Raw genomic sequence first — 10,285 nt, forward strand, 5'->3', positions numbered from 1 at the left:
CATTCATAATTCTAAGTTTCAAACTTGAAATAATATATTAAAAGATAAAAACTATGGACAAGTATAAGAAATATTTAAAAATTATATCAAAGTAAATATTTTTATGTATAAAATAAAATTTTAAAATTATATATATAAATTCGGGTTGGTTTGGTCTCGGGTTGGTTTTTTTTAGTTAAAACCAAACCAACCCAAATATAGTCGGGTTTTTTTTTTCAAAACCAAACCACTAGTCGGGTTTTTTTTCCGGGTTGACTCGGTTTGCGGTTTGGTTCGGTTCTCGGTTCTGTACACCCCTAATTGGTCTCATCACCCCTGACCAAGTGATAAGTGATGAGTACTACTTGGAAGCTGAAAGTATACTGTTGGATTTGCTAGGTGAGAAAAAAAAATACTAAAACAGTTTTAACACATTGTGAAAATTTTCAAATTTTGGTATCATTTTTTATACAGCTAGTAAAAAATAATCATAAGTTGTACTACTAATAAATTAAAACTTTATAATAAACAATAACAACAAGAAGTAGTATGTCTAAATTACCCAACATGTTGCACCAAAATCTGTTCAATTAATGTTCTCTTCAATACGAATCTAAATTTAATCGAATCCCAATATGAATACGGGACACAAGTTAAATCAGTAAATAAATTCAAAGCAGAAAGAGACATTTGAAAGGGTCAATTCACAGTTAGGAAAATGACAGTTAGAAAAGAAGGACAGAGGGCCCTTTAATAAGAAGTATATGATGTTAAAAGAGACTTCCCACAAGTCACCTCCAAAAGTAGTTAAACATAATTGAAAGTTGAAACATCAATTCTTTTTTCCTTTTTTAAATAACCGTGATATTCAGGTCAGTTTTTGCGCACCTCAACTTATAATTCCATGAAATATCTATCACCTTTCACCAGCAACATATACAGGTAACTCTGTCCACCAAGGCTAAAACAAATGAGAAGAATTACCTAGTGTTTTTTTGTCTCCGCAACTTTTGTCTAAAGGTAGCTTTTTTCACTCTTCAATATTTCATATACTCCACAGCACATGGTGTGGTTCTCAAAGCATAAGTGAGGTCAGTGTTTCTTATTGGATATAAATAGACATAAATTTGGGGAGAAAATGAAACCACATGGAGCAACAGAACATCACTATTATAATTCAAGAATCACTAGCAAGACTGGCTGTTTAATGTTACCAAATTTTGCATGTCCTTCAAATTGATCATTTTTAGTCACCCTTTCTTACAACTACTCTAGGTATGTGTTTTAAATTTTCTTGATTACTCATATCATTAATATATCATTCCAAAATTGCAAGCTCATCAATGATCTCATATTTAGCTGTCATCACAAGAATACCCCCTTTGTGAAAATATACAATTTTGTTGATGTAAGACAATTGTTGTTTTCTGTTGTTACAGTAGGTTAGAGTCTCACATTGGTTAGAGAATAGACTAGTGAATCCCCCTCTCGTGAAATAGTTTTTGGAGTTGAGGTAGACTCAGATACCTCATAGTTTAAATGATATCAGAGTCACGTCCATCCTTGTTTGAGCTCCTAGTCCACACTCTAGTTGGTCTTAGAGTGGATTAGAGTCTCACGTTAGTTGGGCAATGGACTTGGGAAATCCTTCCCTCACGCTCCAATTTGCTTATAATACGCGAGATGCTAGCTGTCCTATTGAGGCAGTTTTTGTTTTTTATATTGTAGCTCTGCAGCACTTTGTTGTATATGGAATAGAAATGCCTCTGAAATACTTATCTATATCTGTTTGATTGCTGAAGGACTATTGAATTTCTAAAATGGGAAAGAGAAGAAACTGGTTTACCTTTGTCAAGAGACTTTTCATTCCTGAAACAGAATCAACAGCTGATCAAAAGGTTTGAATTTCAAGATTTCTGTTGCTTAGTAGTGTGAGTGATCTTTGGATATCTAAACTGGAAATTATGAAATATCTTTCAGAAACCAAAGAGATGGAAATGTTGCTTTCTGAAAAAGTTCAAGTTGAGGAAATGTCCTGCCATAACATCAGCACCTCAGCAAACATTAACCGAGGCGAAAGAAACACCTCAGCAAACGTTAACTAAGGCGAAAGAACAGCAAAGAAAACATGCTTTTGCAGTTGCTATAGCAACAGCAGCAGCTGCTGAGGCTGCTGTAGCTGCTGCCAATGCTGCTGCTGATGTTATCCGTCTAACGGATGCTCCAAATGAATTCAAAAGGAAACGCAAACAAGCTGCCATTAGAATCCAAAGTGCTTATCGCGCTCACCTGGTAAGACTTCCTCTCTAGTGGTTCTAGTACTTTCACTCATGCAATTTCACCATGAACTTGTTGCAGACGCGCATTTAAATGCAGAAGATTGAAAATTAGTTAGTAATTCAAGACAAAACTTAAAAGGATAATAAGGAAAAAGGTAGGCCAGTTTGGATATAGCAGGATTAAACGCCCAGTGCTCTACCAGCTGAGCTACACGCCTAACAAACAATAATGAAGTACACAAGTATTGATACAGAAAAGAGGCCGGCCCCTTTATTCTCATCTTATTAAAGGAGCGCGACTATTTATTATGAGGCATGTACTACAGAGCAAGTGGAAGATCCCAAGGTCACACTGTTATTTTTTTTGCCTTTTGGCTATTAATCATATCGGTCATAAGATGGTCTATCACCTAAGTTGGAGAGAAAATCTTATTGGTTGGAAAATCCCTCTCCGCTAGTAAAACTCTTCTCTTATGGCTACTAATTCTTTTCCTTTTCACTATTCAAAAAACTTTCCGACATTTGGTGAAATGAACTGGTGCCTGATCTATGCCCCTGTGAAATGTTGTGCAGGCCAAGAAAGCATTAAGGGCTCTAAAGGGTGTTGTGAAGCTTCAAGCAGTGATTAGAGGTGAAATTGTGAGAAGAAGACTCAATGCCAAACTGAAGTTCATGTTGCCACTTCATCAAAAGTCAAAATCAAGAGTTAATCAAATTAGAGTCCCTACTTTTGAAGATAATCATGACAAGAAACTCATCAATAGTCCAAGGGAAATTATGAAAGCTAAAGAACTAAAGGTAAGATCAATCATTCAGCTTTTGTCTAATTAAGTTTCCAAACATTAGTTCAACTATACTAAATCTATAAAAGAGACCTACTAACACATCTTATTATGACTTTTATGGTTTGGCAGCTTAAATGCAAGAGCCTAAGGACTTGGAATTTCAACTTAGCTTCAGAACAAGACAGTGAAGCCTTGTCGTCAAGAAGAGAAGAAGCCATTGACAAAAGAGAGCATTTGATGAAATACTCGTTTTCACACCGGGTAAAGTCATTTACTTGTTGATACAGACAGTGCAATTACACTTATCAATGTATTATAACATGTTGTAGAGGTTAACCTGCCATATTTTCTAGATTACTAATCTCACTTTTTATGAACGATTACCTATAATATAGTTTTAGATAACCTGATAGTATATTTGCTTCTTTTTAGGAGAGAAGAAACGATCAAACTCTACGAGACTTATTAAACAGAAAGCAAAACAGAAGAAGCTACAGGATTGATCAGTTAGCAGAACTTGAGGCACCAAGAAAAGCAGGGTTATTTGAGAAATTGAGATCATTTACAGACTCAAATGTTCCTCTAGCTGATATGAATGGAATGACACAGCTTCAAATGAGAAAAATGCATAGAGCAGATTGTATAGAGGACCTACATTCTCCTTCTTCACTTCCAAGAAGATCATTTTCTAATGCAAAACGAAAATCAAACGTTGATGATAACTCATTACCAAGTTCTCCTATATTTCCTACTTACATGGCAGCCACAGAATCTGCAAAGGCAAAAACAAGGTCAATGAGCACACCGAAGCAACACCTAAGGTTACACGAGATATTGTCAGGTCAACATTCTCCTTATAACCTCAAGATTTCTTCTTGGAGATTGTCTAATGGTGAAATGTATGACAGTGCCAGAACAAGCAGAACTTCTAGCAGTTATATGTGAATATAAAAGGTGTTCTACCAGGATTGAAGAACATAAGTGTTGTACATTGTTACTATCTTTTATAACGAATTGTGTCCAAGCCAGTTTGCTCTCACCTCTACTAGTTCACCGAGTGTTGTTAACTTCTACCAGTACCAGTACTAGGTAACTCTGTCTACCAAGGATGAGTGTGTACATTATCAACCTGTTTATGCAGTACTTCAAGCAAGGGAAAGCAGAAACTCCTAGATTTGCAGCATTACTTCTGGACATGAGAACAATCAGAAAAATGGAGCTATAATTGGAGCTTCAAACTTCTTCAGTAATCTATCTACAGTTGATTGATGAAAGCCAGTGCACATCTTTTATTACTGGTTTTAACACTTTTATATATGGACTTGCCACAATGTGTATATATAGTTCAAGTTTTTTCTCCCTTTCCCTGTTTGTTTTCCCTTGTTTCATTTATTAATTTATTTATTGATTTGTAAAGTTGTTGCCAGGTCAAGGTCACAGGGGTAAGACTGTGTACAATAGACCCTAGTGGTCTCGACCCTTCACCAGACCGCACATAGCGGGGAGCTTAGTGGGGCTGCATTTTTTTTTCTTTTTTGTTTTTTGTTTTGGGTGCTTCTGAGTTGAGTATACTGGAGGAAGAATTGTTGTTTGATGGCCTTTCACCTGGAAGCATTTCCAAGTTTGGTAATTGCATAGAGGTTTAGTCTTTGCCTTCTATATTTACATAGGTTAATTTCTTTTGATTTCTTCCTTCAAACCAACCTCTTTATTTTTTCATGTAAAATCCTTTAAAGAATAAACTTATACCAAAATATAAGTCTTACCTTTCTGACAAAACCATTGATGTTGAAACTAAGGAAAATGGATTGAACCAACCAAATGTAGAAGAAATATAGCAAATTTACTCCAACTTCCACTACTTAAGTTAACACATGGAACACTAAAGGCACAAATTCCATTGAAAGCTCCTCATTTCTACAGGCTTAAAAAGTCTGGTATATCCAATGTAACAGAATAACACATGTGAGGCACAATGTTCTCCTCAACTGAGATTGACAGATATCACATGCTACAAATTTGTAAACTTTTGGAACATAACGCCATTGGCAAGATAATGACATTTGACAAGAAATATCAACTGTAATGCTCGAATTACCAGATAAGAGAACGAGATAGTCGGAAATGTTTGATCCATGACGATAAAATCTATACCAGTAAAAGTAGCCCTCCTGTATGTTTTGAACTAAGGATAACACTCGGTCCAGCAACAACTCTGCTGATCTCAAGTTTAGAAGCCAAATAAAATTACTTAACCATGAGGCAGAAAGAAGATTTACAAAATTCTAGAAGGACAAAGCATTTGCTGGAATCATTACTTGCAAAGGCCAAAGTCGGAAGATTTGTATGTCCATTGTCCACCTTCAAGAGAAATTGTGTCTCCAGTATAGGCATGCCTCGCACACAGTAGAAGAGGGAAGTCTATAAGCAGGCTATTTGAGTAGCTTGGTTTGAGGTTGCAGATGCCTGATAGAGGAAATAAACTCCCATTTGCTTCTGTTCATGAAGGCAGCTTTCCTTCAAGGGGATTTAGAAGGACAGTGTTGCAGGAGGAGGCAACACAAATCTTTTTGTTGATTTAAACCAGAAAATGACTATCTAATCAATTTTCTTTTGTCCGTTATTGTTCACAAATAGCTGATCTCTTAAAGTTTCAACTATCTTAGCTAAAATGTCACCATTTGAAGCTAGATAATCTTCAGCGTCCTGTCTACTATTTAAAACCTGTCCATCTATGAAGTAGCTCCCTCCTTCTTTCAGAATGACTTCATGTTCACAAGCCAATTCCAAAACCTCAGGTTCAATACAAAAGCCTCTGCCGTACTGCATGCTCAGTTCAGCTTCTGTTGCTGCAGGAGCTAGCTTATTTTTAACCACCTTTACGCAGATCCCAAGACCAGTAATCTGGATAACATTTCAAGCAAACAATCATCTATTCAAAAGATAATTAACAAAGCCAGTGAAAAACAACAACATGAAACTCATCTCAGACCAGTCCATCTGAATTAAAGGGAATAAGCAAAACAAAGAAAAGCAGGTGAATATAAGGATTAACGTAGCAGACATGACTCCAGATGATTCATACTACAGAACAGCAGAAGGAGCTCAAGCTCTTTCCTTTTGCTAGAGGGAGTAGCACAGTAATAGTAAGTCCACATAATTTAAGCAAAACCGTAAACCAATGTTACTTGATCACAGACTGAGAAGTCTTCCAATTGTGAGTCCACACAATTTAAGCAAAACTGTAAACCAATGTAACTTGATCACAGACTGAGAAGTCTTCCAATCTGTAATCAGTACGCTCTGACTCTGTAAATGAGTTCAATAGCTGATACTCATGTATATTAATTAGTTCCTATTCAATGAACATCTCAAATATCCAAAATGAGGTAGTTTCTTATCTTCTCTTCAACAAATAGCAAATTTACGTGTCTGTCTCCAAAGAACAACTTAAATGACTTTGAGTTTTTTACCACGATGACTTCACTTGTTTATTTGGACAAATATTTGTGACAAATTAAAGAAGTCAGTTGAGAAATATCATATTCTCCTTTTCATGCTCCAAAGAAAGAGAACAGAGTGACAGATTCAGAATAATTCATACAACCTTCTGAAAGAATCGTGACCTCAAGAATCTAGATTGTAACATCTAAGAAACAAAATAAACAATTTTTAGTATTTGGAAGCCCATTTAGGATAATTATCATTATAGGTTAATAAAATATATTTCTGAAGGTGCGAGTCAATGAGTCAGAAACATGCATATGTACCTTATCCCTGGTCGTAAGCAATTGTTTTCTAATCGTTCTAAGCCGTATGGCAGCATAAAAAGGCAAAGCATTTCCACCACAAGTCACTTCATCCATACACCCGGAGCCTTGAACTAATCCTTTGTTAGATCTTCTTACCTAAATAGAGGTCAGATCAGTATGCCAAGCTGTTACAGAAAGCAAATTGCAATGTAAAATGTGTTCTAGTAACCAGATCAGACCTGATTAATGAAAATAATTAGTGTGCTAGAGTTGCCTAACGAATAATGAATTTTACGTAGTGCTTGTGTCATAATCTTTGATTGCAAGCCTTTAGGGGAGTCACATAACGTAGCATCAAGCTCAAGTTGGGGAACAAGAGCTGCTACCTGTTAAAAGAAAAGAAATTAAAAACCTTCAGAAGCAAAGATGGTTGATCATTTATATAAGGGAGAGATGATCAGCCTTGAATTACAAAAGAGGAATTGTTGAGATATACTAGGAAAATTGGAGCAAAAGAATCAGCCTTGAATTATAAAGGGAAGCACTTACACTATCAACCACGATTACATCCATGGATCCACTTTTTGTCAGGGTATTGACAATACTCAGCAAATTCTCAGCAGAATCTGGCTGCGAAATAAGGAGATTTTCTACATTTACCCCTATTGCTTCTGCAAGAGAGGGGTTCATTCCATTTTCGACATCCAGATATGCACAATAACCTATCAGTACAAAAGAAATAGGATGAGAAAAAACAAATTTGAAAATTATAGAGGAAGGAAATACTGAAATGGCTATAAAGATTTCACACTGACAATTCTGGATATCATTATCTCATGATAAACATTGAAATATTTCCTTCCAAAAGGTAAATCATCTTTACCTTCAAAAGCTAGAATCACTTTCTTGTTCACTTTTAATTTATTTTTTTACAGTAGTCTAATTGGAAAAAATAATGGACTGTACAACGCCCATGAGTACATCTGAAGATAAAGATGTTTAGTATCATGACTGTCTAAAGTCTTTTTTCCTGATCATCCTATGGTGCATCTAGTTTCAAGGCTTAAAAGTGTGCCTTTGCCAACACTAAGATTAACAATCACTTTTTTGTGTCAAACTAGATTAAAAAAGAACTCATTGTTTTCTAGTCACAATTAAAGAACAAGATCAGCATAAATCTTCTTTTGAGAGTTTCCCAAGATTTAAAACAAACTTAGAAGCACTTAATCCATTTCTACGCCAATCCAATATGCTCACTATATAAGCACAAAAAAATTACAGCCACGACAATTATGCAAAAGACAAAAAGTTAGGAGAGTATTCAACTGGCAAGGATAAACTTTTCGTTCATTATATCAATAGGTGCTCTTTAAAATAAACAAAAGCATACAATATATAAATAATCTAGAAAAACATCACGTTTATAGTAAGAGCTCAGTATATTTTTCACCTCCAAGCTTTTGAGCCTCTCTAATTACATGAAGGGCAAGTGTTGTCTTCCCAGATGCTTCTTGTCCGTAGATTTCAACAATTCTTCCCTTTAGAAGGAAATTCAAATGAACTGCAATTGTTAATACCAGCAATATTCTTAAGACGAGAATAGTATCAGTAATTTGATTCAGAGAAGCACTGGACACTAAAATCATTATACAGATTAATACAAACTCAAAACACATAAAGAAGTACTCTGATTCAGAGAAGCAACAAGCACTAAAATCATAAATTTTATTACCAAACATCTCATGAACTACCATGGCACCTGAAGACTTCCACCCTTTCCCAAAGGAGGAGGAACAATGCTACAAATGGCACTTTGATAAAGCATAGGATCAGCTATTATTCAATGACATATATCCATTTAGTGAAGCCTCACAGAAGAAAAGAAGGAACATGCTAGGCACGTAATTATACTCAGAAATTATGCAATCTTAAACCTTTAAAAGAACACTTTTAAATTGGATGCAAACCTTAAACAAGTCGGTTGAGAACAGCAGCTGATTTACAAATCAAATACAGGTATAAGTTAAGATAAGTAAAGACTATACTTTCCTAATCCTCCTCCTTCCCTTTTCCCCTCAAAAGAAAATGAACCCAACTTCTAATAAGGGGAAAATGCAAACCCTAATCAACAAACTTATTTCAAGAGATCTACATCCATGGCCTTTTTGCACATACAGAAAATCAGCCATTACTTGTTTGCGATTTCAAAATTTAGACAACAGCACATCAGAACCACATGATGACCACATTTTTACAACTGGCGTCAATGACAAATCTACGTTTGGAATAAAAACGTAATCACTTTATATAAAATCACCTTGGGTAGTCCTCCAAGCCCAAGTGCTAGATCAAGCCTCAATGAGCCCGTAGGTATTACAGGAGTACGTCTAGCACCAAAGAAGCGCTGCAAGGACAACCTTGATTCTTTGCAAAAATCGCCTTCAAGCTGCGAGAGGGCCGAATGCAGTGCACTGGCTTTCTCTGATGTTTTGGTGTCATCTTGGATTTCATCAAGTTCACCTTCTGAAGATTTCATTAGATAACATGGTTGGAGTTATTCTAGCAAAAGACATTGAATGCTCCAGGAGTATGATAAAGGATGAAACTACAAGAAGAGTTCAAGCAGTTTAACACCAATAGGTTGCTCCAACTAACAACTGTATGTTGGAGACAAGCTACTGGATTTCCAACAAACAACCGAGCATTATTATACATATATTTCACTAATCGAGAAGGTAATCTCGCCTATCTCCCTATTTGTCCAATTTTCTGCCAATTGTTTTTTGCTTCGCAACTATATGGATATCTTTACCTCAACAAACATTATGTTTGATACTACGTTTAAACATATAGAATAATACCACATAACTAGAAAATGCAAAATATATTCCACCAAGAAAAGTGTTGGCTACATGAGCAAGCTACGAACCGATAATGAGTTATCATCCTAAAAAAGCTATCAACTACACATCAACATGTTCACTATTCTGGGAAAAACCGAATAATTCCTTCTCCCTAATCCTAACAGATGAAGGGTTGATGTCTACGAGTGAACCTCTTTTAATCTTTGACTAATCAGTAAACAAGATACTTCTATGGTGCCGTTCTTCTATTAAAACTCTCTAACCCACATTATTCACCCTCTTTTCCCCCTTTCTCACTCAGAGTTATTCGGATGACATCGAATAATAGAAGAAAACTTCACATTGTTGAGAATACAATCAAATAATAAAAATGTGCTCTCTCTAACAACTAAAGCTTTTAGATGAGATTGTCACAACACACATGGAGATTATGCATAGAATGCCAAGAAGGGGACTCAAGGAGAAAACCTTCTAAAATATTCTAGCCTGGCAACAAGGTACAGCAAAATTCAGCCATCATAGAGTTTGGAAAACAAGATATAGATGGGATATCACAGAAGCACCAAACAATTAATAACTTGCAAACAAGTACTCATACCAACCCTTATATCCCCACCCCACCCCAC

At 35.8% G+C, this 10,285-nt stretch overlaps 2 protein-coding genes across 2 annotated transcripts in view; one reads left to right on the forward strand and one right to left on the reverse strand.

The window, feature by feature from the left end:
- The first annotated feature begins 1,092 nt into the window (after nucleotides 1-1,092).
- LOC102589668 (protein IQ-DOMAIN 14-like) lies at nucleotides 1,093-4,702 on the forward strand. The gene is made up of 6 exons (XM_006351178.2): nucleotides 1,093-1,254; nucleotides 1,782-1,877; nucleotides 1,960-2,271; nucleotides 2,832-3,056; nucleotides 3,173-3,304; nucleotides 3,476-4,702. Exons 2-6 carry the CDS (start codon nucleotides 1,800-1,802, stop codon nucleotides 3,986-3,988), a joined length of 1,260 nt encoding a protein of 419 aa, XP_006351240.1. The 5' UTR covers nucleotides 1,093-1,254; nucleotides 1,782-1,799; the 3' UTR covers nucleotides 3,989-4,702.
- A 412-nt stretch (nucleotides 4,703-5,114) lies between these two features.
- LOC102590004 (DNA repair protein recA homolog 2, mitochondrial) overlaps nucleotides 5,115-10,285 on the reverse strand; it is a 6,311-nt gene continuing 1,140 nt past the window's right edge. Inside the window, exons 3-8 of the mRNA XM_006351179.2 lie at nucleotides 9,113-9,318; nucleotides 8,246-8,333; nucleotides 7,345-7,517; nucleotides 7,035-7,181; nucleotides 6,814-6,951; nucleotides 5,115-5,947 (exon numbers count right to left, since the gene is read on the reverse strand). Of these exons, the coding sequence (XP_006351241.1) occupies nucleotides 5,642-5,947; nucleotides 6,814-6,951; nucleotides 7,035-7,181; nucleotides 7,345-7,517; nucleotides 8,246-8,333; nucleotides 9,113-9,318 (1,058 nt within the window). The 3' untranslated portion in view covers nucleotides 5,115-5,641. The remainder of the gene's footprint in view (nucleotides 5,948-6,813; nucleotides 6,952-7,034; nucleotides 7,182-7,344; nucleotides 7,518-8,245; nucleotides 8,334-9,112; nucleotides 9,319-10,285) is intronic.

Source organism: Solanum tuberosum, unplaced genomic scaffold (assembly GCF_000226075.1).
Source record: "Solanum tuberosum cultivar DM 1-3 516 R44 unplaced genomic scaffold, SolTub_3.0 scf00129, whole genome shotgun sequence".
In the NCBI taxonomy this organism is placed as follows: domain Eukaryota; kingdom Viridiplantae; phylum Streptophyta; class Magnoliopsida; order Solanales; family Solanaceae; genus Solanum; species Solanum tuberosum.

Coding starts and splice junctions, on each gene's coding strand:
- LOC102589668 (XM_006351178.2), top strand. CDS start 1,800: ATGGGAAAGAGAAGAAACTGGTTTACCTTTGTCAAGAGACTTTTCATT. Junction 1,878..1,959: donor AATCAACAGCTGATCAAAAG/GTTTGAATTTCA, acceptor AATATCTTTCAG/AAACCAAAGAGATGGAAATG. Junction 2,272..2,831: donor GTGCTTATCGCGCTCACCTG/GTAAGACTTCCT, acceptor AATGTTGTGCAG/GCCAAGAAAGCATTAAGGGC.